We start from the raw sequence: 23,740 nt of genomic DNA on the forward strand, positions 1-23,740 counted from the left end.
GCTCATGTAGACTCATTCACAAGATGGCTGATCATGTAGACTCGTCCACGAGATGGTTGGTTGCGACAGAATTCCTTTTGGCTGCACAGTGCATTGCCTTCATCTTATTCTTTGACACTTTGGCATTAGGAGTGTTAGACCTCACTCAGCTTCGAGGATGGTGTTTTGTGCAGTAGCTTAAGGCATCTGGAGTAGGGATTTCCTGAATTTTTTGGCACCTTTCCTAGCTTTTGGCTCAAGTGGTGGAACACCCATACTTCCGAAGCCTAGAGTAGTACGTTAAAGGCGTCCATACTTCTATAGTCCTCATGGTTTCTTTTGCTTTATACTCTACATTGTTACACTCTTACCACTGCAGGCTTGCTCATACTTACAGATGCCTTATCCGACATGCTAACATATTCGCCATGAAACTAGGCTTTATAAGGAGTTTATAAACATCTGTGTCTCTAGCGTTCCACCTTGACTTTGGAACTCTGAGCTCAGCACATCAAACTGAGTTGTTTCATCTCACAAACCAACTTGTTGCTGATTTGCATGATTTTAAGTAACGAGTACTTAGAAACACCTTAAGCCACAGCATTGGGAACCATGTAGAAATGTTGATGTTCACCTTTGCTTTTCTTCTTGGTTGGTGAGGGCCTGACTTAGCTGCAGTTTAACTCAATGACAATATAGGGCAGATCAGGACATACCTGTAGATTTGCTCAAAGGCGATCGAGAGAGCACCAGGGCATAACTGTAGAGTTGCTCAAAGGTCATAGACAGAGGATCTGGACAAAGCTATGGATTTACTCAAGAACATAACTGTAGATTTATTCAATGACCATAGAGAGCGGACCAGGACATAACTGTAGATTTACTCAATGACCATAGAGAGGGGACCAGGTCATAACTAAATTTACTCACTGACCATAGAGAGCGGACAAGGACATAACTATAGATTTACTCAATGACCATAGAGAGCGGACAAGGACATAACTATAGATTTACTCAATACCATAGAGAGCGGGGACCAGGACATAACTGTAGATTTACTCAATAACCACAGAGAGTGGACCAGGACATACCTGTAGATTTACTCACTGACCATAGAGAGCGGAGCAGGACATAACTGTAGATTTAATCAATGACCATAGACTGCGGACCTGGTCATAACTGTAGATTTACTCAATGACCATAGAGAGTGGACCTGGTCATAACTGTAGATTTACTCAATGACCATAGAGAGCAGCCAGGATATAACTGTAGATTTACTCACTGACCGTAGAGAGCGGACCAGGACATAACTGTAGATTTACTCAATGACCATAGAGAGCGGACCAGGTCATAACTGTAGATTTACTCAATGACCATAGAGAGCGGACCCGGTCATAACTGTAGATTTACTCAATGACCATAAAGAGCAGCCAGGATATAACTTTAGGTTTACTCACTGACCATAGAGAGCGGACCAGGACATAACTGTAGATTTACTCAATGACCATAAAGAACGAGCACTGACCTTAGAGAGCAGACCAGGACATATCTATAGATTCAATCAATCAATCAAACATTTGTAGAGCGCAATACATACCCGTGAGGGTCTCTAGGTGCTGGGAGGGGGGTGCGCTACTGATCGAACAGCCAGGTCTTGAGTATCCTCCTGAAGGTCAGCAGGTCTTGGGTCTGTCGTAGGCTCAGTGGGAGGGTGTTCCAGGTCTTGGCGGCGAGGTGGGAGAAGGATCTCCCGCCGGTGGTTGTTCTTCGGATGCGCGGGACGGTGGCAAGTGCGAGGTCGGCGGAGCGGAGCTGGCGGTTGGGAATGTAGAAGGGAAGTCGTCTGTTGAGGTAGGCTGGGCCGGTCTTGTGGAGTGCCTTGTGTGCGTGGATGAGGAGCTTGAAGGATATCCTCTTATTGATGGGGATTCAGTGCAAGTTTCTCAGGTGGGGGGTGATGTGGCCTTGGCGTGGTACGTCGAGGATCAGTCGTGCCGAGGCGTTTTGGATGCGTTGCAGTCGTTTGATGAGCTTGGTCGGGGCGCCAGCGTAGAGTGCATTTCCGTAGTCGAGTCTGCTGCTGACGAAGGCCTGGGTGACTGTTCTTCTTGTATCTGTCGGGATCCACCTGTAGATCTTGCGGAGCATGCGGAGGGTGTTGAAGCAGGAGGAGGAGACGGCGTTGGCTTGCTTGGTCATGGAGAGCGTTGAGTCGAGGATGATTCCCAGGTTGCGTGCGTGGTCGGTGGGTGTCGGGGCTGCCCCCAGTGCCGTTGGCCACCAGGAGTCATCCCAGGCTGAAGGGTTGGTGCCGAGGATGAGGACCTCTGTTTTGTGCGTGTTCAGGTTCAGGCGGCTGATCTTCATCCAGTCGGCGACGGCCTTCATTCCTTCGTGGAGGTTGGCTTTGGCGGTGATGGTGTCCTTGGTGAGGGAGAGGATCAGTTGAGTGTCGTCGGCGTAGGAGATTATGTTAAGGTCATGTAATAGATTTACTCAATGACCATAGAGAGCTAGGACCAGAACATAACTGTAGATTTACTCAATGACCATAGAGAGCGGACCTGGTCATAACTGTAGATTTACTCAATGGTCATGGAGCAGGGACCAGGACATAACTGTAGATTTACGCAATGACCATAGAGAGCAGACCAGGACATAACTGTAGATTTACTCAATGATCATAGAGAGCGGACCAGGACATAATTGTAGATTTAATTAATGACCATAGAGAGCGGACCAGGATATAACTGTAGATTTACTCAAAGACCATAAAAAGCAGCCAGGATATAACTGTAGATTTACTCACTGACCATAAAGAGCGGACCAGGACATAACTGTAGGTTTACTCAATGACCATAAAGAGTGGAGCAGGAGATAACTGTAGACTTACTCAATGACTATAGAGAGCAAACAGTACATAACTAGAGTTTTCCTAAATGACCATAGCGAGCGGAACAGTACATAAGTGTAGATTTACTCAAAGGCCATAGAGAGCAGACCAGAACATAAATATAGATTTACGAAATTACCATAGAGAGTAGACAGGATAGGGTTGGTTATCTTCCAGTCGGGGGTATAGGACAATCAGGGTGAACCAGAGGGTGGAGGGAGGCAGGGGCCATGAAGTCTGCAGGGTGTTATCCATTGACCTGCTGGGTACCAGTAGCACCGCATTAGTGCGAGAGTGCTCCGTACGGACCAAGCTGGTACCTATTGCATCGTATAGCAGTGCGGGGATAAAGTGTGTGAGTGGGAGCGACAGATCACGGACCGCCTGTGCTTCACAACATTGGCCGGCGGAGCCACTTTATATGCGGATTTCATGCCAAAAGCACAATACATTTGGCATTGGTTTTACCCGCGCGGCTCTGGCTCGTGGTGCTGCTAAAACTTGTTCTATTTTCAAGTACGTACACATCTTTGATATCGTTGTGGCTCAGGGTTTCCCCTAATATCGTGTGGGCCTGCATTATCAGGGTTGTTAGGGTGGGTCTGGAGTGGATAGCGTGTCGCATCACATAAGGGGGCTCTCTCTCTAGTTGGGCGGCGGGGTAGATTAGGAATTTTCTACAGTGTGCATACTATTGATATCATAACAATACAAGTGGACCTAGTACTGGTAGTAATATTTCCAAATGTGTTAATGCCCAAAAGTACACGATGTTCATGTCATAATGACTAAATATGTGCGTTGAATATAAATCTTATTTACATTCATCCTGTGTTAAGCCTTTTTGTGATGCTCAGTGTATGTGTTGTGTGTGACAGCTGTGCATTTCCTTTATACATTGCCTCGGAGGACAGCCTGACTGCTCACTGTCGAGCTACCCAAGGGTGACCACAGGTTCTACGGTGAGTGTAATCATCCTCCCTTGACATGAGAAGTAGGTTCTGCTTGGCTGGGGGATCCCTTCAGCCAACCAGAAAATGCAGTTCTAACAATGGCACGCTTGTAAATTCTTAGGAACAGAGGGCAGCACAGGATTAATTAATTATAGTTATAGGTCTCCTGTCTATAGTAGCAGGCCGACTCCTCGGCCTCCGAGGGAACGCAATGTCATGGTGTAGTACTAATGAGGACATGCAGAGCAAACCCCAACATAGATGGAGACGTGCTGCATCACAGTAGCGGCGGGCCCTTCCCTGGCATAGAGGGCACAACATGGCAAAGTTTCAGTACTACTTCCTTCTCTATGTACTCTGTGAAAGAGGAAACAATAGATGACTTACCACGGATGTCGAAGTAGGTGATGGTGTACTGTGCCACTGCAAGAAGGAAAACAAAGAATCAGAGTGTGTAAGGTACACATATACACAAAGACAGCACAGAAGACTTGCTGGCAGCAATCGCAGGGCCAGCAGTGCCCATGGATACAGCCTGAAGGCCAGTCTTCACAGGGGCAGCACTACCTAAAAGTATACCCAGGAGGCCAGTCTTCACAGGGGCAGCACTGCCTAAGGGTACACCCAGGAGGCCAGTTCTCACAGTGGCAGCACAGCCCAAGGGTACACCCTGCAGGCCAGTCTTCACAGGGGCAGCACTGCCTAAGGGTACACCCAGAAGGCCGGTCTTCACAGGGGCAGCACTGCCCAAGGGTACACCCAGAAGGCCGGTCTTCACAGGGGCAGCACTGCCCAAGGGTACACCCAGAAGGCCGGTCTTCACAGGGGCAGCACTGCCTAAGGGTGCACCCTGAAGGCCATTCCTCACAGGGGCAGCACTGCCCAAGGGTACATCCAGGATGTCAGTCCTCACAGGGGGCAGCACTGCCCAAGGGTATACCAAGTAGGCCAGTCTTCACAGGGGCAGCACCGCCCAAGGGTACAACCAGGAAGTCAGTTCTCACAGGGGCAGCACTGCCCAAGGGTACACCCGTCAGGCCAGTCTTCACAGGGGCAGCACTGCCCATGCGTACACCCTGCAGGCCAGTCTTCACAGGGGCAGCACTGCTGTTGTGTCTTATTTACTCTTTTAAACTCTGACCCAGGTCGACAAGAATAAAGTTGCAGACCTGCTTTGGAGTCAGTTTTAATCACATTGGTCACATTCTGGTCACATGCTGTGCACTCTGATAGCCGCACCACCCTGCCATTGCCATAGAGTGTTCTACCATATACTAAAACATCTAAAGAGCTCCTCCTGATGAGAGAGGAAGTTGTAGCCTGCACTGTAATTTGCTGTCACAGTGTGAGGAGGATGGCAATTCTCAAATTAACATGCATAGAGAATCTTGATTTCATTAAAGACAACAGAGGCTACCATTATGCAATAATCCTTTATTGCTGGCCCAACATACAGCCCTTTAAAGAATATCAACACATCACACAGCAAACATAATGTTCAGAATACATAAATATCTGGAGCACAAGGCATCCTCCTCTTTTAGGCTGCAACAAAACAGGAAAACAACTTCTTCTTCCGTTGACTAACTTCACAAAGCATTGTCTGAAAGGACCCATAGAACTCCAAATTAATATACGATAATAAAAAATGGTCAATGCAGAAACCTTAAAACATTCAAGATAATCTTAATTATTACATCACATTTCTTCAAATCTATTATACTCACCATTACTTATACCCTCTCCTCAAGGGTGAGGAGGGTAGGATAAGGCTAGCCTTCGTTGCCTTCACTGAAATGAAGATTCTCTATACATGTAAATTTGAGAATTGCCATTTCATTACAAGACCGGGGGCTACTAATATGTATTTTTAAAGCCATCCAATGCCACACAACTTACATATTTCACAGATCTTAGATAGAGCAAGACCTCTGACCCCAAAGGCAAGCCCGCCTGCGCCCGTCTGCGACATGATCGCAGCCAGCACCAGAAACCCTGGATCTACGACCTCCCACCACTACAGCTTCGCTGCCCTCCTCGCATTCAACCCCGGAAGGAGCAACAGCTGCCAGCGATCGATGCCGAACACAACCCACGGCCAGTTCTCCTGCTGACACTACCGACAATCCTTCACCATCGACAGCCCCCCCACAACTGACAACCCACGCCGGACATGCGTACCACTGAAGCCCTCACGTGCATCCTCCTCAATGTGCATTCCCTCCACAGACACGCCACGGAAATCTGGGACCTGTGAGACACCCTCTCACCAGACGCCGCTTTCTTCACGGAAACATGGACCAATGCCACCTCTGCCCCCGACATCGCCACCGCCATCCCCGACGGATACAAGATCCAGAGAAAGGACCACCCCCACTGCCCAGGAGGATGACTCACCATCCCGCACAAGAGCTCTCTCTGACTCTCCAACCCCAGCACGAGCGACCCCCTCTCCAACACAGAGCACCTCGATCAAGATCCAGACCAGCCCCAGAACCATGCTGCTCGGGACCCTCGCCTACAGTTCCCTGGGACTCGCGCCTCCTCCACCATCACCATTACCGACCTCGTCGCACCCCATGCCATCGCCTCCACAGTCTACATTCTTATCGGAGACCTGAACTTCCACCTCGACAACCGCAGCAACCCCGACTCCACCACCCTCCTGGACAACCTCGGACTAAATCAGCACGTCACCACCCCTATCCACTAAGCCAGACACATCCTCGACCCCATTTTCGCAGGAGCGACAAACATCCACTTCAGCCACACCTCGCAGCCCCTCTGGACAGACCACCACTGTGTACACTTCACCTTCAACACTACCACCGCACCCACGACCCCCGTCTCCTGCGCCCACCACGAAGGTACTGAAGCCAGATCACTCACAGAGGAGCACCTCAACACCACCCTCTGCCACGACCCCCCCCCCCCCCTCCGCCACGACCGACGCCAACTCTGCAGTCAATGAACTACACCCCTGGATAGTCTGCTGCGCAGACAAGCTCGCACCCCTCCGCCACCCCGTCAGATAACTCCCCTGAAGGCCGCATGGTTCACCACCGACCTCCAAGAAGCCAGGTGCTCCTGCAGACGCCTCAAGAAACTCTGGAGAAACAGAGAAAACACAGAAGACCAGAACACCTACAGGACCGCCATGACTGAATACCACCAGCGCATAAGAGCCACCAAGAGGACCTTTATCCGGAACAAAGTCCACACCAACGCCAGTAACACAAAGGAACTCTTCAACGTCATACAGCAGTTCACCAAACCCCCCAGTGAAGCCACGGACGTCACACCATCCCAGGACCTCTGCAAAAAACTCAGCTCCTACTTCCACATGAAAATCAAGGCCCTCTACAACAACTTCAGCGAGCAAACTCTGGACACCACCCTCCTCGCCGCCATCGACAACCAGCCCACCATCACCACCTGGAAACCAGCTACCACCGAAGATACCGCCACGACCATGATGAGCACCCACTCAGGAGCCGACACGGACCCCTGCCCGCCGCACATCTACCACAGAGCCACCGCCGCCATAGCACCCGAACTATGCCGGACCATTAACGCCTCCTTCGATTCTGGTGTCTTCCCCAACGACTGGAAGCATGCAGAGTTCAAGCCCCTCCTCAAGAAACCCTTGGCGGACTGGACGGACCTGAAAAACTACCGCCCCATCTCTCTCCTTCCCTTCGCAGCCAAAGTCACACAGAGATTTGTCAAAGCCCAGCTGACCACCTTCATGGAAGAGAATGCCTTCCTCGACTCCTCCCAATCTGGATTCCACAGCAACGCCAGCATCGAGACCGCCCTCCTCTCCGTCACCGATGACATCCGCATGCTACTCGACCAGGGATACACCGCGGCCCTCATCCTACTAGATCTTTCTGCAGCCTTCAACACTGTCTCCCACTGCACTCTCGCTGCCAGACTCCACGATGCCGGCATACAGGGAACCGCCCTCGACTGGATCCGCTCCTTTCTCGCCGGCAGAATCCAAAGGATCAGACTCCAACCCGTCCTCTCCGGACCCACAGAGATTAACTGCGGAGTACACCAGGGTTCATCGCTCAGTCCCACGCTCTTCAACATCTAAATGCCCCCCTCGCCGCCATCATTAGACAGCATGGGCTCAACATAGTATTCTATGCTGATGACACCCAGCTCATTCTCCCCCTCACGAAGAAAACCAAAGACACTAGACTCAGCTTCCAGGATGGAATGACAGAGGTCCTCGTCCTTGGACCCTCCTCCACAGCCTGGGACAACACCTGGTGGCCCTCCGCCCTCCGAAGCCCACCCACTCCGACAGACCATGCCCGAAACCTCAGCATCATTCTAGACACCTCCCTCAACATGGCCCGCCAGATCAACGCTGGTGCCTCCACCTGCTTCAACTCCCTCCGCATCCTCCGCAAGACTTTCGAATGGATCCCCCCCAAATGCAGAAAGACCGTCACCCACGCACTCATAACCAGCAGACTGGACTACGGTAACGCCCTCTACGTCGGAATCAACAAATCCCTGCTACACAGGCTCCAAACCATCCAAAAAACCGCAGCCAGATTCGTCCTCGGAACCCCACGACATGCGCACCTGACCCAGCACCTACGAGACATCCACTCGCTCCCCATCGAGAAGAGTAATCTTCAAGCTATTCACCCACGCCTACAAATCCCTCCACAACATCGGACTCAAATATCTCAACAAAAGAGTCTCCTTCAACGTACCCAAAAGGAACATCCGCTCTGTCGACCTTGCCCCGGCATTGACCCCACACACCTGCAGAACCAGAGCAGGTGGAAGAGCCTTCTCCTACATCACAGCAAAGGCCTGGAACAAGCCTGGAACAGCATCAGATGCTCCCCCACTCTGCACACCTTCAGGAAGAGCCTCAAAACCTGGCTCTTCGACTGATCTGGAGCTGCACACCAACCCCCAGCTCCTTGAGAACCTTACAGGTGAGTAGCGCTCCTTAAAAAACTACTGATTGATTGATTGACCTCTTAGTCAGGGAAACTGCTCCCCCCTTGCACGACTCCATTGTTGCGCCGCTGCCTTTTTTCTGTCTGTGCCTCGTTGTGCCTACTTTTCTCCGTGTGTCTTCTCTGTGCCTTCTTTTCTCTGTGTGCCTTCTCTGTGCCTCTTTGTCTGTCTCTACTTTTTCTGTGCCACTGCCTTTTATCTGTCTGTGACTCGTTGTGCCTTACAGTGCCTTCTTCTCTCCTGATGCGTTTTTTGTTCCTCTATACCGCTCTCTGCCTTTTTGGTCTCTCGTTGTGCCTCTTTTTACTGTCTTTGCCCACTTGCACTCTTTGCCGGTTCGCTCCCTTCCCCGCCGCTGCTGCCCCAAGAAAACCCTCCCCCCGCGTGTTCCCGCTCCCTCCTCCCAGCTGCTCTCCCTCCCCCCGACCCCTACTTAATGGCGGCTGCTGTGCAACAGGGTGAGCAAGACCTCTGACCTCTTGGTCAGGGAAACTGATCCGCCCTCGTGCAGATCCATCGTTGTGCCTCTGCCTTTTGTCTGTCTGTGCCTGTTGTGCCTTTTTATGCCTTCTTTTCTCCTTGTGCCTTCTATGTGCCTCTTTGTCTCTCTCTGCCTTTTCTGTGCCACTGCCTTTTGTCTGTCTTGCCTCGTTGTGAATTTTTATGCCTTATTTTCTCCTTGTGCCTTTTTTTGTGCCTCTTTGCCTCTCTCTGCCTTTTTCGTCTCTCTTTTTGCCTCTTTTCACTTTCTTTGCCCACTTGCCCTCTTTGCCGTTTCACTCCTTTCCCCGCCGCTGCTGCTCCACGGACCCTACCCCCCTGCGTTTTTCCACACCCTCCTCCCAGCTGCTCTCCCTCTCCCGACCCCTACTTAATGGCAGCCGCTGCATGACAGGGTGAGCAAGACCTCTGACCTCTTGGTCAGGGACACTGATCCCCCTCATGCAGCTCCATCGTTGCGCCACTGTCTTTTGTCTGCCTGTGCCTCGTCGTGCCATTTTGGTCCTTCTTTTCTCATTGTGCCTTCTCTGTGCCTCTTTGTCTCTCTGCCTTTTTTCTGCCATTGCCTTTTGTCTGTGCTGGAGCAGAGTTTTCATTTAGAAAATTCAGGGGCTTTTGAAGCTCTAGTATGTCTATGCGTTTTATTAATTATTAATAAATAACAAATTAATTATTTGTCTTGTGCAAGTGTGTTTTTATTAATCAATCCGTTTGTCTTAACATAAGAGAAAGTTACACGAGGGTTAGCATACGTGTGCTGTTTCTGTTTTCTAAAAAATAACGTGCAAGTTTTCATGTTTAAACGTTGCTGTGTGCTGTTTATTTTGAGCACAAAACGCTGTCTGAATTAATGCTTTTTTATGTCGCAAGAGCTAGATAAATGCATACACATAAGGGTATTAGTGGGCTTAACACTGTTTAATCATTATGCTGTAGTAACGTTTATTTTGTCTCTTTAATTAAAGATGGTCTATTGTGGCCTATGGAGGCTGTATTAAGATGGCTGAATTTTGAAGCCTGGCCTTGAGTGAATATGTGAAAGACGTGACGAGGGAGACCCCTGCTGGAAATGGTCTTGAAGTTGACTGACCATGGTCCTTGAATGAAACTTTCCATGAGGACAGCAGCAGTTTTTGGGAGTTCTCCAAGAGAAGTGAAAGTGTCCTTGGCGATCTTGAAAAACAAAGGAGCCTTAGAGGGAAACTCTGAACTGTGGCTCGATGGCCGAGGAGAAGCCGGATTATTGTGATACATGTTTTATTTTCTTGGTTCCTGTTCCGTAGTCTTCGCTATGTGTATTTTTCCTGAGCGGAGGTTCACAAATGTTGCAATGTTGCATCCTTTCCTTCTCGCTCTGCTCAGTGATTCAGTGTATTTTGCAAACTTAATGTGTGTTTCCATTGTAATTTTTACTATAAAAACTGTTAGCTTAGAGAGGGATCTGGCCACCCTTTTGCCACTTGCCATTTTACCTTTGCTGCAGGAGATTGCGTTGCCGAGGATCGTGCTGAGGACTTCGTCTTGAAAGACTTTACCGAGAGACTTGTCCTGACCCGTTCTGACACTTAGTTAGAATAGGTAACTATGAGAAATGATTTATTCTGATTGATTTTACTTTGACTAATTTTAGATAAAGCAATATAATTTTAAACATGGTGTTGAATTTTCTTTCTTGTCAATTATTGGGTTTATATTTTTGATCATTATTGAATATGTTGTGTAGATTATGTTATTGATTAGGACAGTCACTAAACCAGATCTGATCGACCTGATATTGATGCAGGGTGTTTAGGTGTTTTCTTTCCACAGGTTTATTGCTGGTAGAGTATTTGAGCGTATGTTAGTGAAATGGGCCCTAGTGTATGATGAATGTATGTGTGTGTAACTGTGTGATTACTCTATCCGTGGTAGTGGGCATATTTTAGATACCCTGATCTCTATCAATTTCCTGGTAGCAGAGGATGGTTTTAGATGGTTGTCTTGATCTGATAAGATTGCTTGTACATTGGCTTATTGATTATTGATTTTATTTTGTCAATATTGGTATATGTACTAATATTATATGTTGAAGTCGTCATGTTGAGTTATATGTAGTGCTTCTGGAACTTGGAAGCTGTTGTAGCAGTTCCGTAGTAGGGCAGAGGGAAGTATATGCTGCTCTCGGGAAAGACGGGATTGTAAGGAATAACGTGTGACAATTGAAGTTGCGCGTTCACATTGTCTGGGTTCGGAATCAGTGACATTGTTGTATGTTACTATTAGAATATATTTCTGGTAAATAAGGAGTGTGTATCATAGTGAAGGTTATCTGTGAAACTCTGGTCTTAAGTCCCAGGGATCCGTAGAGGATTTCCGTTAAAGCTTATCGCGGGAGGAGTAATAGGTATTCTCTGAGCTTGTTTGAGGAACTGGGCGAAGTTGCTTAGTTAATGTATGTTATAATTCTGTAGTGGAGCAGATTGTGCGCTGTTCTCGGGAAAACAGGATTCTGTGTGCATGTACTATATTTTTCTTGCATGAATGTGCGTGAATGTATATACATTTATTGATTGTAAGACTCTTTGGATAAGTCCTAGAGGAAACAGTTATGAGATGTATGAAAGTTTGTTGACTTTTGAAAAATAGACTCTCTTTTACTATTCTGTGGTTAGCGAAGCAGACAATGGAAATGTTTTTATGTTGTAACTAATAGATTTTGTAGAAATCTTGACACGAAGTCTACTGAGAGATTTTGTAAAGGAGGGGTAGACGAGTGACAGAAGACAGAAGACAAGCGACTGCAGCGACTGTTGACGTCAGAAAGTCCGCGCTCTGATTGGATAGTGGATCAGAATAGGGTTCGCGCTAGGATTGGTGCGTTAGTGTGAGTCGCGCAGGGATTGGAAGAGCTGTTTAGTGACGTAGACGCTCCAGGATTGGTGCGTTAGTGTGAGTCGCGCTGCTATTGGTTGAGAAGTTCGTATTGTATATTTATAATACGGAAAGAGTAGAGAGTTTTGGTAAGCGCTAAAATGTATTATCAAGAGGAGAAAAAGAAAAAAACATTCTTTGGGAAAGTTAAAAGGTGGTTTACCAAGGATAAAGAGGTTAAAACGAGAGAGGGTGAGTTGCTACCTCCAGCGAAAACACCTGCATCCTTCATGGTTGCGAAATATGGATTACATACCTGTATATGGTTGCAGAATTGGGTTAGGTATACTAAAGAAGATGGTGTTCTAGCATTTCCAGAACATGGTTCATTTAATTTGGCCGTGTTGAGAAATTTACGGGAAAAGATGGTACGTCTGGACCCGAAGCCGAGACCTACACAGTTCGAGGCTTTAGTGGAATGGGAAGAGGAAGTTCATGAGCGAGAAAAACAAAGATCTGGAGGGTATTACAGGAATATGTTTGGGAGGAGACATGATCGTGAAACACATCATGATCGGATGAAAAGATGGCGAGATGTTAATATGTCAGAGGGATTATATCCTATGAGAACAATTGAAGAAGGAGCAGTTGGAGTTAATGAGTATGATGATGAGGTCTTAAATGACATGATTTACAAGAGACCACCTCCATATAGACCAGAACCAGATGAGAGTACACCAGTTGTTTCTTCGATAAGAGATACAGTCTGTATTATTGAGAAAGAAAAAGTGACACCTGAATCAAGAAGTAGTAGTTCTTTCAGGGAAAGAGAGAATCGAAGTAGTGAGGAAAATGCCAGAAAATTAGCAAAAACGACAACAGAACTGACTGAGAAAATTAGGGAATTAACGAAGAATCTGGAAGCTGTTACGGTGCCTGTAACTATAGGTCCGGTTATGCCTGTGTTTGACAAACAGAGAGCAGGTGAGAATGGACTGGTGATTCCATATGTTGGGAATAATCTGATAAATTCAGTTGGTCCTTCAGGAGATTCAGATAAAAGAGCAGAAAGAAGTGACCTGAGACAAACCAGACATGACGCATGTAGTGAACTACTGGATGCTAGTGAACCTAGTTGTTCAGGGATGCCAATTTTAGAACCGCAGAAAAGAGTGGTTCCAGTGAGAAAAACTGCTGAAATAACAGTTGATGATTTGAATGATTGGATGAAGGTTCTTCAGAAAAAGGATAAGGATTCACAAGTTATTGATGTGGCTAGGTTACGTATAGAATTAGAAGAGCTTGTGACAGGAACAGTTCCAGCAGAAATCCTGAAGAGTCATCATGATGGTGAGCTGTTGTTTATGTGCAAAAGTATTACCTGGAGAGCAAGGAATACTCATGACAGGCTAAGAGCAATAGCAAATGAACAGGGAGTCGACATTGATAAAGTGAAAGCTTTACAGAAAACTTACAGGATGGATTTTACTGAGAAGGATATTGAAAATTTGAATGCTTCTGGTAGAACAGGACAGATTAAAGAAATGGTAGCATTATTGCGAAGATGGGGTGATGTTGAAAAGTGGAAGGATAGGTGGTATAAGAAAAGAGAAGAATCTGTAGATAGAATAACTTATTCAGCATTTCCAGTAAGAGAAAAGGAGAAACCAGTGGATAATTATCCTATGAGAGAAATACCTGGAGGAGGATATGTACATGTTCCATGGACCAGACAGGATATTTTATCATTTACGAATGATGTTCCTCGATTGAGAGAAAAGCCCGTCGAGTGGTATAGGCAGGTAGATAGGTTTGTGAAATTGTCAAAAGTGCTGTGGGTTGACCTGAATAGTCTGTTTGATATAATTGTTCCAGCAGACTTGTGGACTGAGTGTAAAATAGTTGTGAGTTGGCCTACTGAGGAATATCCAAGAGATCCAAGAACAGGGGCACCAGATCCAGAGGTAATGAGGAAGTATGATCAGGTGATGGTATACCTGAAGAGTAAAGTTCCTCCAAAAGAGACAGACTGGGTTAAGATAGATCGAACACAACAGGAAGCAAAAGAATCAGTTCATGCTTTTTACGAGAGGCTGATACTGGCTTTTAAACAATTCAGTGGAGATGAACACCTGGGTGACAAAGATTTGAGTCACTTTGTATACAGATTTGTATATGGTCTAAGACCTGAAATTGGTGAGAGAATTCGTGAACACACAGTGGATTGGCAGAGTAAAAAAGTAGATGAGATTCTGAGACATGCAAAATACTTCAGTGATGAAATTGAAGCAAAACAAAGAAAGCTGAAAGAGAAAGCAATGTGGGCACAAGTGAAAGTTGCAGAAAGACAGGAAGCACAGTTAGTGGAACAGGCGAATAATCCAGGAAATAATGCAGGAAATAGACCCAGATATGCAGGGAAAGGAAAAGGAAGTCTTGAAGAAGCGAAGAAAAAGTTCCCTTGTCACAACTGTGGCCAACTGGGACATTGGAGATCTGAATGTCCTAATCCACCATTAGTGAGTAATGAGAGTAAACCTTTAAATCAACAGGTGCAGAACCAGAACGAAGGGAATAATCAACAGCAACAACAGAAAGTTGTGAGACAGCAGAGTCAAGAGCCAAAACCGCCCTTGCCGCAGAATAGAGGGTTACAAAAGTATAATCAGGATTCAGGATTCTACAATGATGAGCAGGTAAACAAACCAAGACGTTCTAACAAAGTACAGCAGTACTTGTTAAAGAGTGAAGGGAGTGAGTCTGAGGGTGATTATTGACGGTGCCGAAGAGAGGAGGAAGAGTGCATACTTGGTGCAACTCTAGAAATAGACCAGGCAGGACCATTTGTGGATGGGAAAATAAATGAGGAGAGTGTTACTTTTTTGGTAGACACAGGTGCGACAAGATCAACTGTCAGGTCAACAGATGTTAAAAATCTTCCTCTCTCGGATGAAGCAATCCAAGTAGTTGGTGTAGCCAATACACAAATCAGAACACGTCTTACTGAACCAGTAAGAGTACAGATAGGGAAATTTTCAGACATGCACAGATTTATTGTCTGTGATACGAGTCCAGTGAACCTGTTAGGTAGGGACTTATTGTGTAAGATGAACTGCACAATCTTTTGTACACCAGATGGAATAGCTTTTGAGACACCAGATGATGATGTTTTCTACCGAATGACTCTAGAAAATAGAGAAAGTGAGTTAATTGGTGCATTTGCTGTGTTTAATCCGGAGGATTTGCCTCAAGAGTTGAGAGACACAGTGAAAAGAGCAGTTTGGGATTTTACAGGAGAGGATGTGGGATTGATGAATAATGTAGATCCAGTGAAAATTGCAGTGAAAGAGGGAATTACATATCCTAACATTCCTCAGTACAAAATGACACCAGAAATAATTGAAGGAATAACTCCTATAATTGAGAAAATGATTCAGCAGGGAGTTCTAAGAGAACTACTGAGTAGTCCGTGTAATTCACCGATAATGGGACTGAAAAAGCCTAATGGCAAATTTAGGATCGTACAGGATCTGAGAAAAGTTAATCAAATTGTGGTGGCATGTTGTCCTATTGTGCCAAATCCATCAGTGATTCTGTATCAAATTCCACATGATGCTGAGTGGTATACAGTGATTGATTTGTGTCATGCGTTCTTTTCAATTCCATTGCATCATGACAGCCAGCCGATTTTTGCATTTAGGTTTGGCCAGCGTATTTTAGCATGGTGTCGTATCCCACAGGGGTATACGGAGAGTCCTTCGATATTCAATCAGTTATTGAAGAAATCGTTGGAGAGTTTGATTATGCCCGAAAACTCAGTGTTAGTGCAGTACATTGATGACCTACTGGTGGCATCAAAGACACGTGAAGCTTGTGAAGTGGATACCATAGCTTTACTGAATCATCTGGCAGATGGAGGGTTAAAGGTATCTCCAGCCAAATTGCAATTTTGCAAGAAAGAGGTGCATTCTCTTGGACACAATATTGAAAAAGGTCTGAGAAAAGTGACTACTGACAGGATCAGAATAATCAGAGAAATGAAAGCTCCAAAGACCCAGAGAGAATTGAGAATGTTCCTGGGTATGGTGGGTTATTGTCGTCAGTGGATAATTAATTTTTCTCTGATAGCAAAGCCACTGATTAAATTGACAAAAAGTGAAATGACAGATCCATTAGATCTGGATGCAGAACAATTGGCAGCATTTGAAGAGCTCAAAAGTAGAATGTGTGAGGCTCCAGCTTTGGGTATGCCTGACTATGAAAAAGAATTCGAGCTGTACTGCAGTGAGAGAAATGGATGTGCACTTTCAGTGTTAATCCAGAAACATGGACAATTGAGAAGGCCTATTGCGTACTTCTCATCAACACTTGACCCTGTAGCTGTGGGTTTACCAGGTTGTCTGAAATCTGTGGCTGCAACATGCAGAAGCTTGGAACAGAGTGAGGGAATCATAATGGGATATCCTGTAAGGGTATTCGTACCTCACAATGTGGCAATTCTTTTGACAAGAAGCAGAACTCAGTACATGTCACATAGTCGGTTGACTAAGTACGAAAAAGTGATTCTGGGTGCATCAAATGTGACTCTTGAGAGATGTGTGAATGTGAATCCAGCGACACTCTTGCCGGATATTGAAAATGTGGGTATAAAGATGGAAGATGATCATGATTGTTTGGATGTGCTTGAGTACTGTACAAAACCAAGACCAGACATAAGGGATATTCCCTTACCTGAGAATGACCATGTGTTGTTTGTGGATGGATCATGCTTGAGAAATGATGATGGTGTGCTATGTGCAGCATATGCGGTATGCAAAGTTTCAGAGGTCATGGAAGCATCACCATTGAAAGGAGTGAAATCTGCGCAAGTTGCTGAATTAATAGCATTGACAAAAGCTTGTGAGATTGGGAAAGATTTGAGGACGACTGTGTTGACTGATAGTCAGTATGGATTTGGAGTGGTGCATGATTTTGGCCAACTTTGGCTACAAAGAGGTTTCTTGACATCGAGTGGAACTCCAATAAAGAATGCTGAAATGATTGGAAAATTGCTTGAGGCGATACAGCTGCCTAAAGAGTTAGCAGTTGTAAAATGTGCTGCCCATGGTCAGGGGGAGGATTTTATAATGATTGGAAACAGGTACGCCAATGATGTTGCGCAGTACTGTGCCAAGACAAATCAGTCCATTAACAGGGACAGAGAAGGGGAAATGTCTTTTCTTTCTGTGATGTTTACTAATGTCCTAGAGACCTTGGATGAAGTAAAACAGTTACAAGATGAGGCAGGAGATGAAGAGAAACAAAATTGGATTAAGGCAGGATGTGCTCCAAGAGAAACAGACCATGTTTGGGTCTACAGAGATGGCAGACCAGTGATGCCTAACTCAATCTTGTCGTCAATGGCAAGGATGTATCATGGCCAGGGACATTTGGGGAGAGACGCGATGGTTAGGTCGTTTAAACAGACCTGGTACAATGCAAAATTCAGGACAATTGCAGAGAGCATCTGTCAGAGGTGTTTAGTTTGTCAGCAATTTAACACTGGGAAAAAGACAGTGGTGAGTCTGGGAACAATAGGCAGAGAAGGAGGTCCTTTTACAAGAATGCAGATTGATTTCATTGAAATGCCCCAAGTGAACAGACTGAGGTATGTTCTAGTGGTAGTCTGTTTGTTTTCAAGGTGGGTGGAAGCTTACCCGACTAGAAGAAATGATGGATTAACAGTGGCAAAGTTACTGTTGAGGGAGTTGATTCCTAGGTACGGGTTTCCAGTTACAGTTGAGTCTGATAGAGGTGGACACTTTCAAAATGAGCTCATGGGTTTGATTTGTGAAGCATTGAAAATACAGCAGAAGCTACATTGTGCATACCGACCAGAGGCTTCTGGTGTGGTTGAGCAGATTAATGGCACGATCAAGAATAGGATTGGAAAAATGTGCTTAGCCACTGGCATGAAATGGCCAGATGTTTTGCCTCTAGTTCTGATGACAATGAGATCTACTCCAGATAGAACTACTGGTTTGAGCCCGCATGAAATAATCATGGGACGTGCTATGCGCCATGCATTCGTGCCTGTCAATAAGTTGGTGACAATAACTGATGACATGATTTTGGATTACTGTAAAGGCCTGGCTGACGCAGTTCATTCTGTGTTTCACCAGGTTGGAGAAGAAGCTACCACACTTGAGAAGAAGCAAGCCCATGATCTGAGTCCAGGAGACTGGGTGAGGATTAAGGTACACAGAAGAAGAAATTGCTTGATTCCAAGGTGGGGAAGGCCGAGACAAGTTATTCTGACTACGACGACTGCAGTAAAGTGTGCTGGAGTGAAGCACTGGGTACATGCACGTCATACTCTGAGAGTTCCAAATCCGAAAGAAGGGACTGGTAAAGAGTATTTTGAAGAGTCAGATTCCAGTGATGATGAAGATACTGAGGATACAGAATCAGTGAGAAAAGAAGCAGAGAGAGCTTCAAGAGAATCACTGCGAGTATCAGAGAGAAGATCAAATTCTGTAAGAGAGCCTGAGGTTTCAAACAGCAGCGAAGGGAAAAGAAAAGAAAAGAGGAATCACACAGAGACTACTCCTGAATCAGAAGAGGAGGAGATTGAAGAACCACTTGAGATTATACTTGAAGAAGTAGGGTCAGAAGAAGATAGAGAGGGACAGATTGCGGAAGACCCCCGAGGAGGTGTAGGGAACATTCATGAGGAGCTAGGTGAAGGGACAAGTAGACAGCAAGAAGATTGCGTGTTGGAGACCCGAGGAGGGACAGGAGTAGGGAAGTCTCAAACAGTGGTGAAAAAATCTGTGGAAAAGAAGAAAGCTGCTGGAAAACGGAAACAAGAGGCACTACTTGAAACAGATGATGAGGATGAACAAACAGAGGGTCGAGTTCTGAGAAAGAGAACTTGGATTGGAGAAAGGAGTAATAAAGAAACAAAGCCGAAGAAGGTGTTAAGAGGAGACCGTTGGCCTAACAACAGAGTTAAGAGGCTAAGATACAGAGTGATAAGAGCAAATTCATCGAAAGCTGAACAAGTGAATGAAGTTTCGAGTCAAAGTTCAAAAGCTGAAGGAGAAGAATCAAAGGAATCAAACGAACCAGTGGAAATAAAAAGAGTAAGAAGACCCAACCAAAAGTACAGATCACCGGAATGGTCTTATGTGGCACTGACTGAAGGAGGAAAAGAAGAAACAGTGACTCGAGATAATCCGGAAGTGGTCTTGAGAGAAGTGGTTGAGGAAGATACTGGTGAAATTCTGAAAGTACTCTTGACTGACATTGGAGAAGAGTCGAGTACTGAGGATCATGATGTTGGAGATCTGATACAATTTGATGTTGAAGAAATTGAAGTAAAGAATGACAAGTATCCAAACTGAGTGAAAGTAGGATTCATTTGGATCAAGTGAACGAAGAGATCATTTGGATAAACTGAAAGCTGAAGAATTGCTGAAGAATTGAAGAAGTTCAAACAGTAGTGGAGTAGAGGCTAAACTAAAATGGCTAACATAGAGGATAATAGAAATAGATGTGCCTTCTTTAAGAGGTGGTGTAGAATGTGCTGCTGTTGTACTGGATTATTAATGCTTCTATGGGGTGTTTTAGTTTTATTAGTTACTTTTAGAGTAGAGTTTGGAATGAATATAGAGAATGTGACAAATGTAGAGAAGAATTCACAAAAAGTAGTTCCAATTGGAAGTAGTAGTTACATACACAAAGATAGGTCAATTAATAATTTTTCTAGTAATGTTTTTTCTAAACTGTTACATGAATATGTGAAGACAATGGAAGTAAGGGATTGCTACGTCTGTATGCAATTACCTGCATCTGTCTCAGAGGGTGTTACTTATCACCATTTACCAGCTACATATGGTATTTCCTGTAGTATTTTGAGTAGTGTTTTTTATTTGTTAGGGAAAATAGATTATAAGATGTCTAACAGAGATAGTATTTTTGGGCACTTGCCAATGAATAAAGAGCTGAATCCAGCTAAAGAAGCTAACACTTTTGGTGAGATTTTTATTGAAGAAAAAGGATTAACATTAGATTACATTTTTAAGAATAATTTAACTTGCAGTTTGAAAGAAGAGGAGAGAGCTTTCCTGGATATGGTAGAAGAAAGGAGAGTGAACATGCATGAGAAAGGGGGAAAATATGAAGTGAGTGAGACAATTTGGGACATTGAGATGGGAAAAGAGTTGAAGAATGGGGCTAGTCCAACTTTAGCTCTGGATGCACCGCAGAAGGGTAAACTTTGTATTACCAGAAGGAAATCCCAATATGATACATATTTTGTGGGAACTAGTGAGTGCCATGATACATACTTCATTGCGACAGGTTGGGGTTTCAGAGGTGGAGAAGATACAATTTTTCCAGGAGTGTACTATGTTTGTGGGAATAAGGCTTATTACAAGTTGCCTGATCATTGGTATGGCACGTGTTATGTGGGCCTGGTTTTCCCTAAGATTTTTCATACAGATAAAATAAAAGATGTAGAAGATATTAACTTATTAACACGTTTTAAGAGGGAAACTTGGTCTGAAATTGTGGGTGATATTTTTGGGGTTTTGATTCCAGCAGTGGGAATTTCTTTAAATGCTTATGGAATTCGGAAACTGTCCACAGTGGTTGATCGCTTATCGACAAATACCGCAGGAGGGTTTCTTTTGGTGAATACGGAATTAAGTGCCGTACGTGCCATGTCTATGCAAAATCGACTTGCCCTTGATATTCTATTGGCCAAGGAGGGTGGAGTTTGTGGAATATTGAAAGTTCAACATTGTTGCACTTACATTCCTGACGAAAGTAAAGACCTGAAGGTCTATATCAGAAAGATTACTGATTTGCATGAAGAATTAGTACCACTTGAAGCTGGGAATTTGTGGACTAAAATAGCTAATAAAATGATAGCTGTTAAGGATTTTATTGCAAAAATAGGTAGTACTATTATAGGTAGAATATTGTTTCCTTTGTCTTGTATAATTGTGGCTTTATTAATAATAAGATTGGTGTGTGTGTGTTGTAAAAACAGGGGAGGGAAAAATAAATTGAATAAGGAAAAGAAAAATAAGAAGTTGAAAAGAGAACCTCAAGAAATTGAACTAGAAGAATTGAGGGAGAGTGTTTATTTAGAGACAAAGAGAGATGATGAAAGAGTGACTGGTGTTTAATGTTGTGTAAGGGGAAAAGACATTTCTGATTTCTCCTAAAATGGGACTAAATTTTCACTAATTTTTTTTTTTGGGTTTATTTGGTGATAAAATCACCAAAGGGGGGATTGCTGGAGCAGAGTTTTCATTTAGAAAATTCAGGGGCTTTTGAAGCTCTAGTATGTCCATGCGTTTTATTAATTATTAATAAATAACAAATTAATTATTTGTCTTGTGCAAGTGTGTTTTTATTAATCAATCCGTTTGTCTTAACATAAGAGAAAGTTACACGAGGGTTAGCATACGTGTGCTGTTTCTGTTTTCTAAAAAATAACGTGCAAGTTTTCATGTTTAAACGTTGCTGTGTGCTGTTTATTTTGAGCACAAAACGTTGTCTGAATTAATGCTTTTTTATGTCGCAAGAGCTAGATAAATGCATACACATAAGGGTATTAGTGGGCTTAACACTGTTTAATCATTATGCTGTAGTAACGTTTATTTTGTCTCTTTAATTAAAGATGGTCTATTGTGGCCTATGGAGGCTGTATTAAGATGGCTGAATTTTGAAGCCTGGCCTTGAGTGAATATGTGAAAGACGTGACGAGGGAGACCCCTGCTGGAAATGGTCTTGAAGTTGACTGACCATGGTCCTTGAATGAAACTTTCCATGAGGACAGCAGCAGTTTTTGGGAGTTCTCCAAGAGAAGTGAAAGTGTCCTTGGCGATCTTGAAAAACAAAGGAGCCTTAGAGGGAAACTCTGAACTGTGGCTCGATGGCCGAGGAGAAGCCGGATTATTGTGATACATGTTTTATTTTCTTGGTTCCTGTTCCGTAGTCTTCGCTATGTGTATTTTTCCTGAGCGGAGGTTCACAAATGTTGCAATGTTGCATCCTTTCCTTCTCGCTCTGCTCAGTGATTCAGTGTATTTTGCAAACTTAATGTGTGTTTCCATTGTAATTTTTACTATAAAAACTGTTAGCTTAGAGAGGGATCTGGCCACCCTTTTGCCACTTGCCATTTTACCTTTGCTGCAGGAGATTGCGTTGCCGAGGATCGTGCTGAGGACTTCGTCTTGAAAGACTTTACCGAGAGACTTGTCCTGACCCGTTCTGACACTTAGTTAGAATAGGTAACTATGAGAAATGATTTATTCTGATTGATTTTACTTTGACTAATTTTAGATAAAGCAATATAATTTTAAACATGGTGTTGAATTTTCTTTCTTGTCAATTATTGGGTTTATATTTTTGATCATTATTGAATATGTTGTGTAGATTATGTTATTGATTAGGACAGTCACTAAACCAGATCTGATCGACCTGATATTGATGCAGGGTGTTTAGGTGTTTTCTTTCCACAGGTTTATTGCTGGTAGAGTATTTGAGCGTATGTTAGTGAAATGGGCCCTAGTGTATGATGAATGTATGTGCGTGTAACTGTGTGATTACTCTATCCGTGGTAGTGGGCATATTTTAGATACCCTGATCTCTATCATCTGTCTGTGCATGATTATGCATTTTTGTGTCTTCTTTTCTCCTTGAGCCTTTTTGTGCCTCTTTGCCATGCTCTGCCTTTTTTCTGCCTTTTTTGTCTCTCTGTGTGCCTCTTTTCACTGTTTTTGCCCACTTGCCCTTTATGCCATTTCTCTCCCTTCCCCACCGCTGCTGCCCCCGCAGACCCTGCCCCCATGCATGTTCCCAGTCCTGCCTCTCAGCTGCTCTCCTTCCCCCGACCCCTACTCAATGGCGGCCGCTGGGATGCCAAATACAAGCCAGTCCGCTCTTGTTCATGACCCAACCACAACCAGCACCAGGGACCCTGGTCCTCCAACGACCCACCGCTACGACTCAGCAACCCTCCACGCACTCAACCCCAGAAGAAACAACAACTGCCAGCTGTCGACGCCGAACACCACCCAAGGGCAGTTCTCCTGCTGAAACTGCCGCCGCACCTTCACCCACCTCCAGATTCCCACTGCTACCTCCAACCCACCGGACGCCAGCAAGCCCAAATCCCTGAACTGCATCCTCCTCAACATACGCTCTCTACACAGACACACAGTAGAAATCTGGGACCTCCTCAACACCCTATCGCCCGACATCACCTTCCTCACAGAGACCTGGACCAACGTCAGCTCCGCACCCAACATTGCAACCGCCATCCCCGATGGGTACAAGATCTAGAGGAAGGACCGCCCCAACCACCTCAGAGGTGGACTCGCCATCATACACAAAAACTCCCTCCGACTCACTACAGCCAGCACGAATGGCTTCTCGTTCTCCATGGAACACCTCAATTTCCAGATTCAGATCAACCCCAGAATGACTCTACGCAGAACCCTCGCCTCCAGACCTCCTGGACTGCGCGACACTTTCACCATAACCATCACAGACCTCATCACTCCCCACGCCCTCA

At 45.0% G+C, this 23,740-nt stretch overlaps 1 protein-coding gene across 1 annotated transcript in view; it reads right to left on the bottom strand.

The window, feature by feature from the left end:
• The window catches only part of LOC146839365 (glutathione S-transferase P 1-like), a 194,695-nt gene that overhangs the window by 133,983 nt on the left and 36,972 nt on the right, over positions 1-23,740 (bottom strand). The window contains exon 2 of the mRNA XM_085651366.1: positions 4,213-4,248. Coding sequence (XP_085507492.1) covers positions 4,213-4,248 — 36 coding nt within the window. The remainder of the gene's footprint in view (positions 1-4,212; positions 4,249-23,740) is intronic.

The sequence above is a fragment of the Triturus cristatus genome, chromosome 4_1, assembly GCF_964204655.1.
Source record: "Triturus cristatus chromosome 4_1, aTriCri1.1, whole genome shotgun sequence".
NCBI classification, from domain to species: domain Eukaryota; kingdom Metazoa; phylum Chordata; class Amphibia; order Caudata; family Salamandridae; genus Triturus; species Triturus cristatus.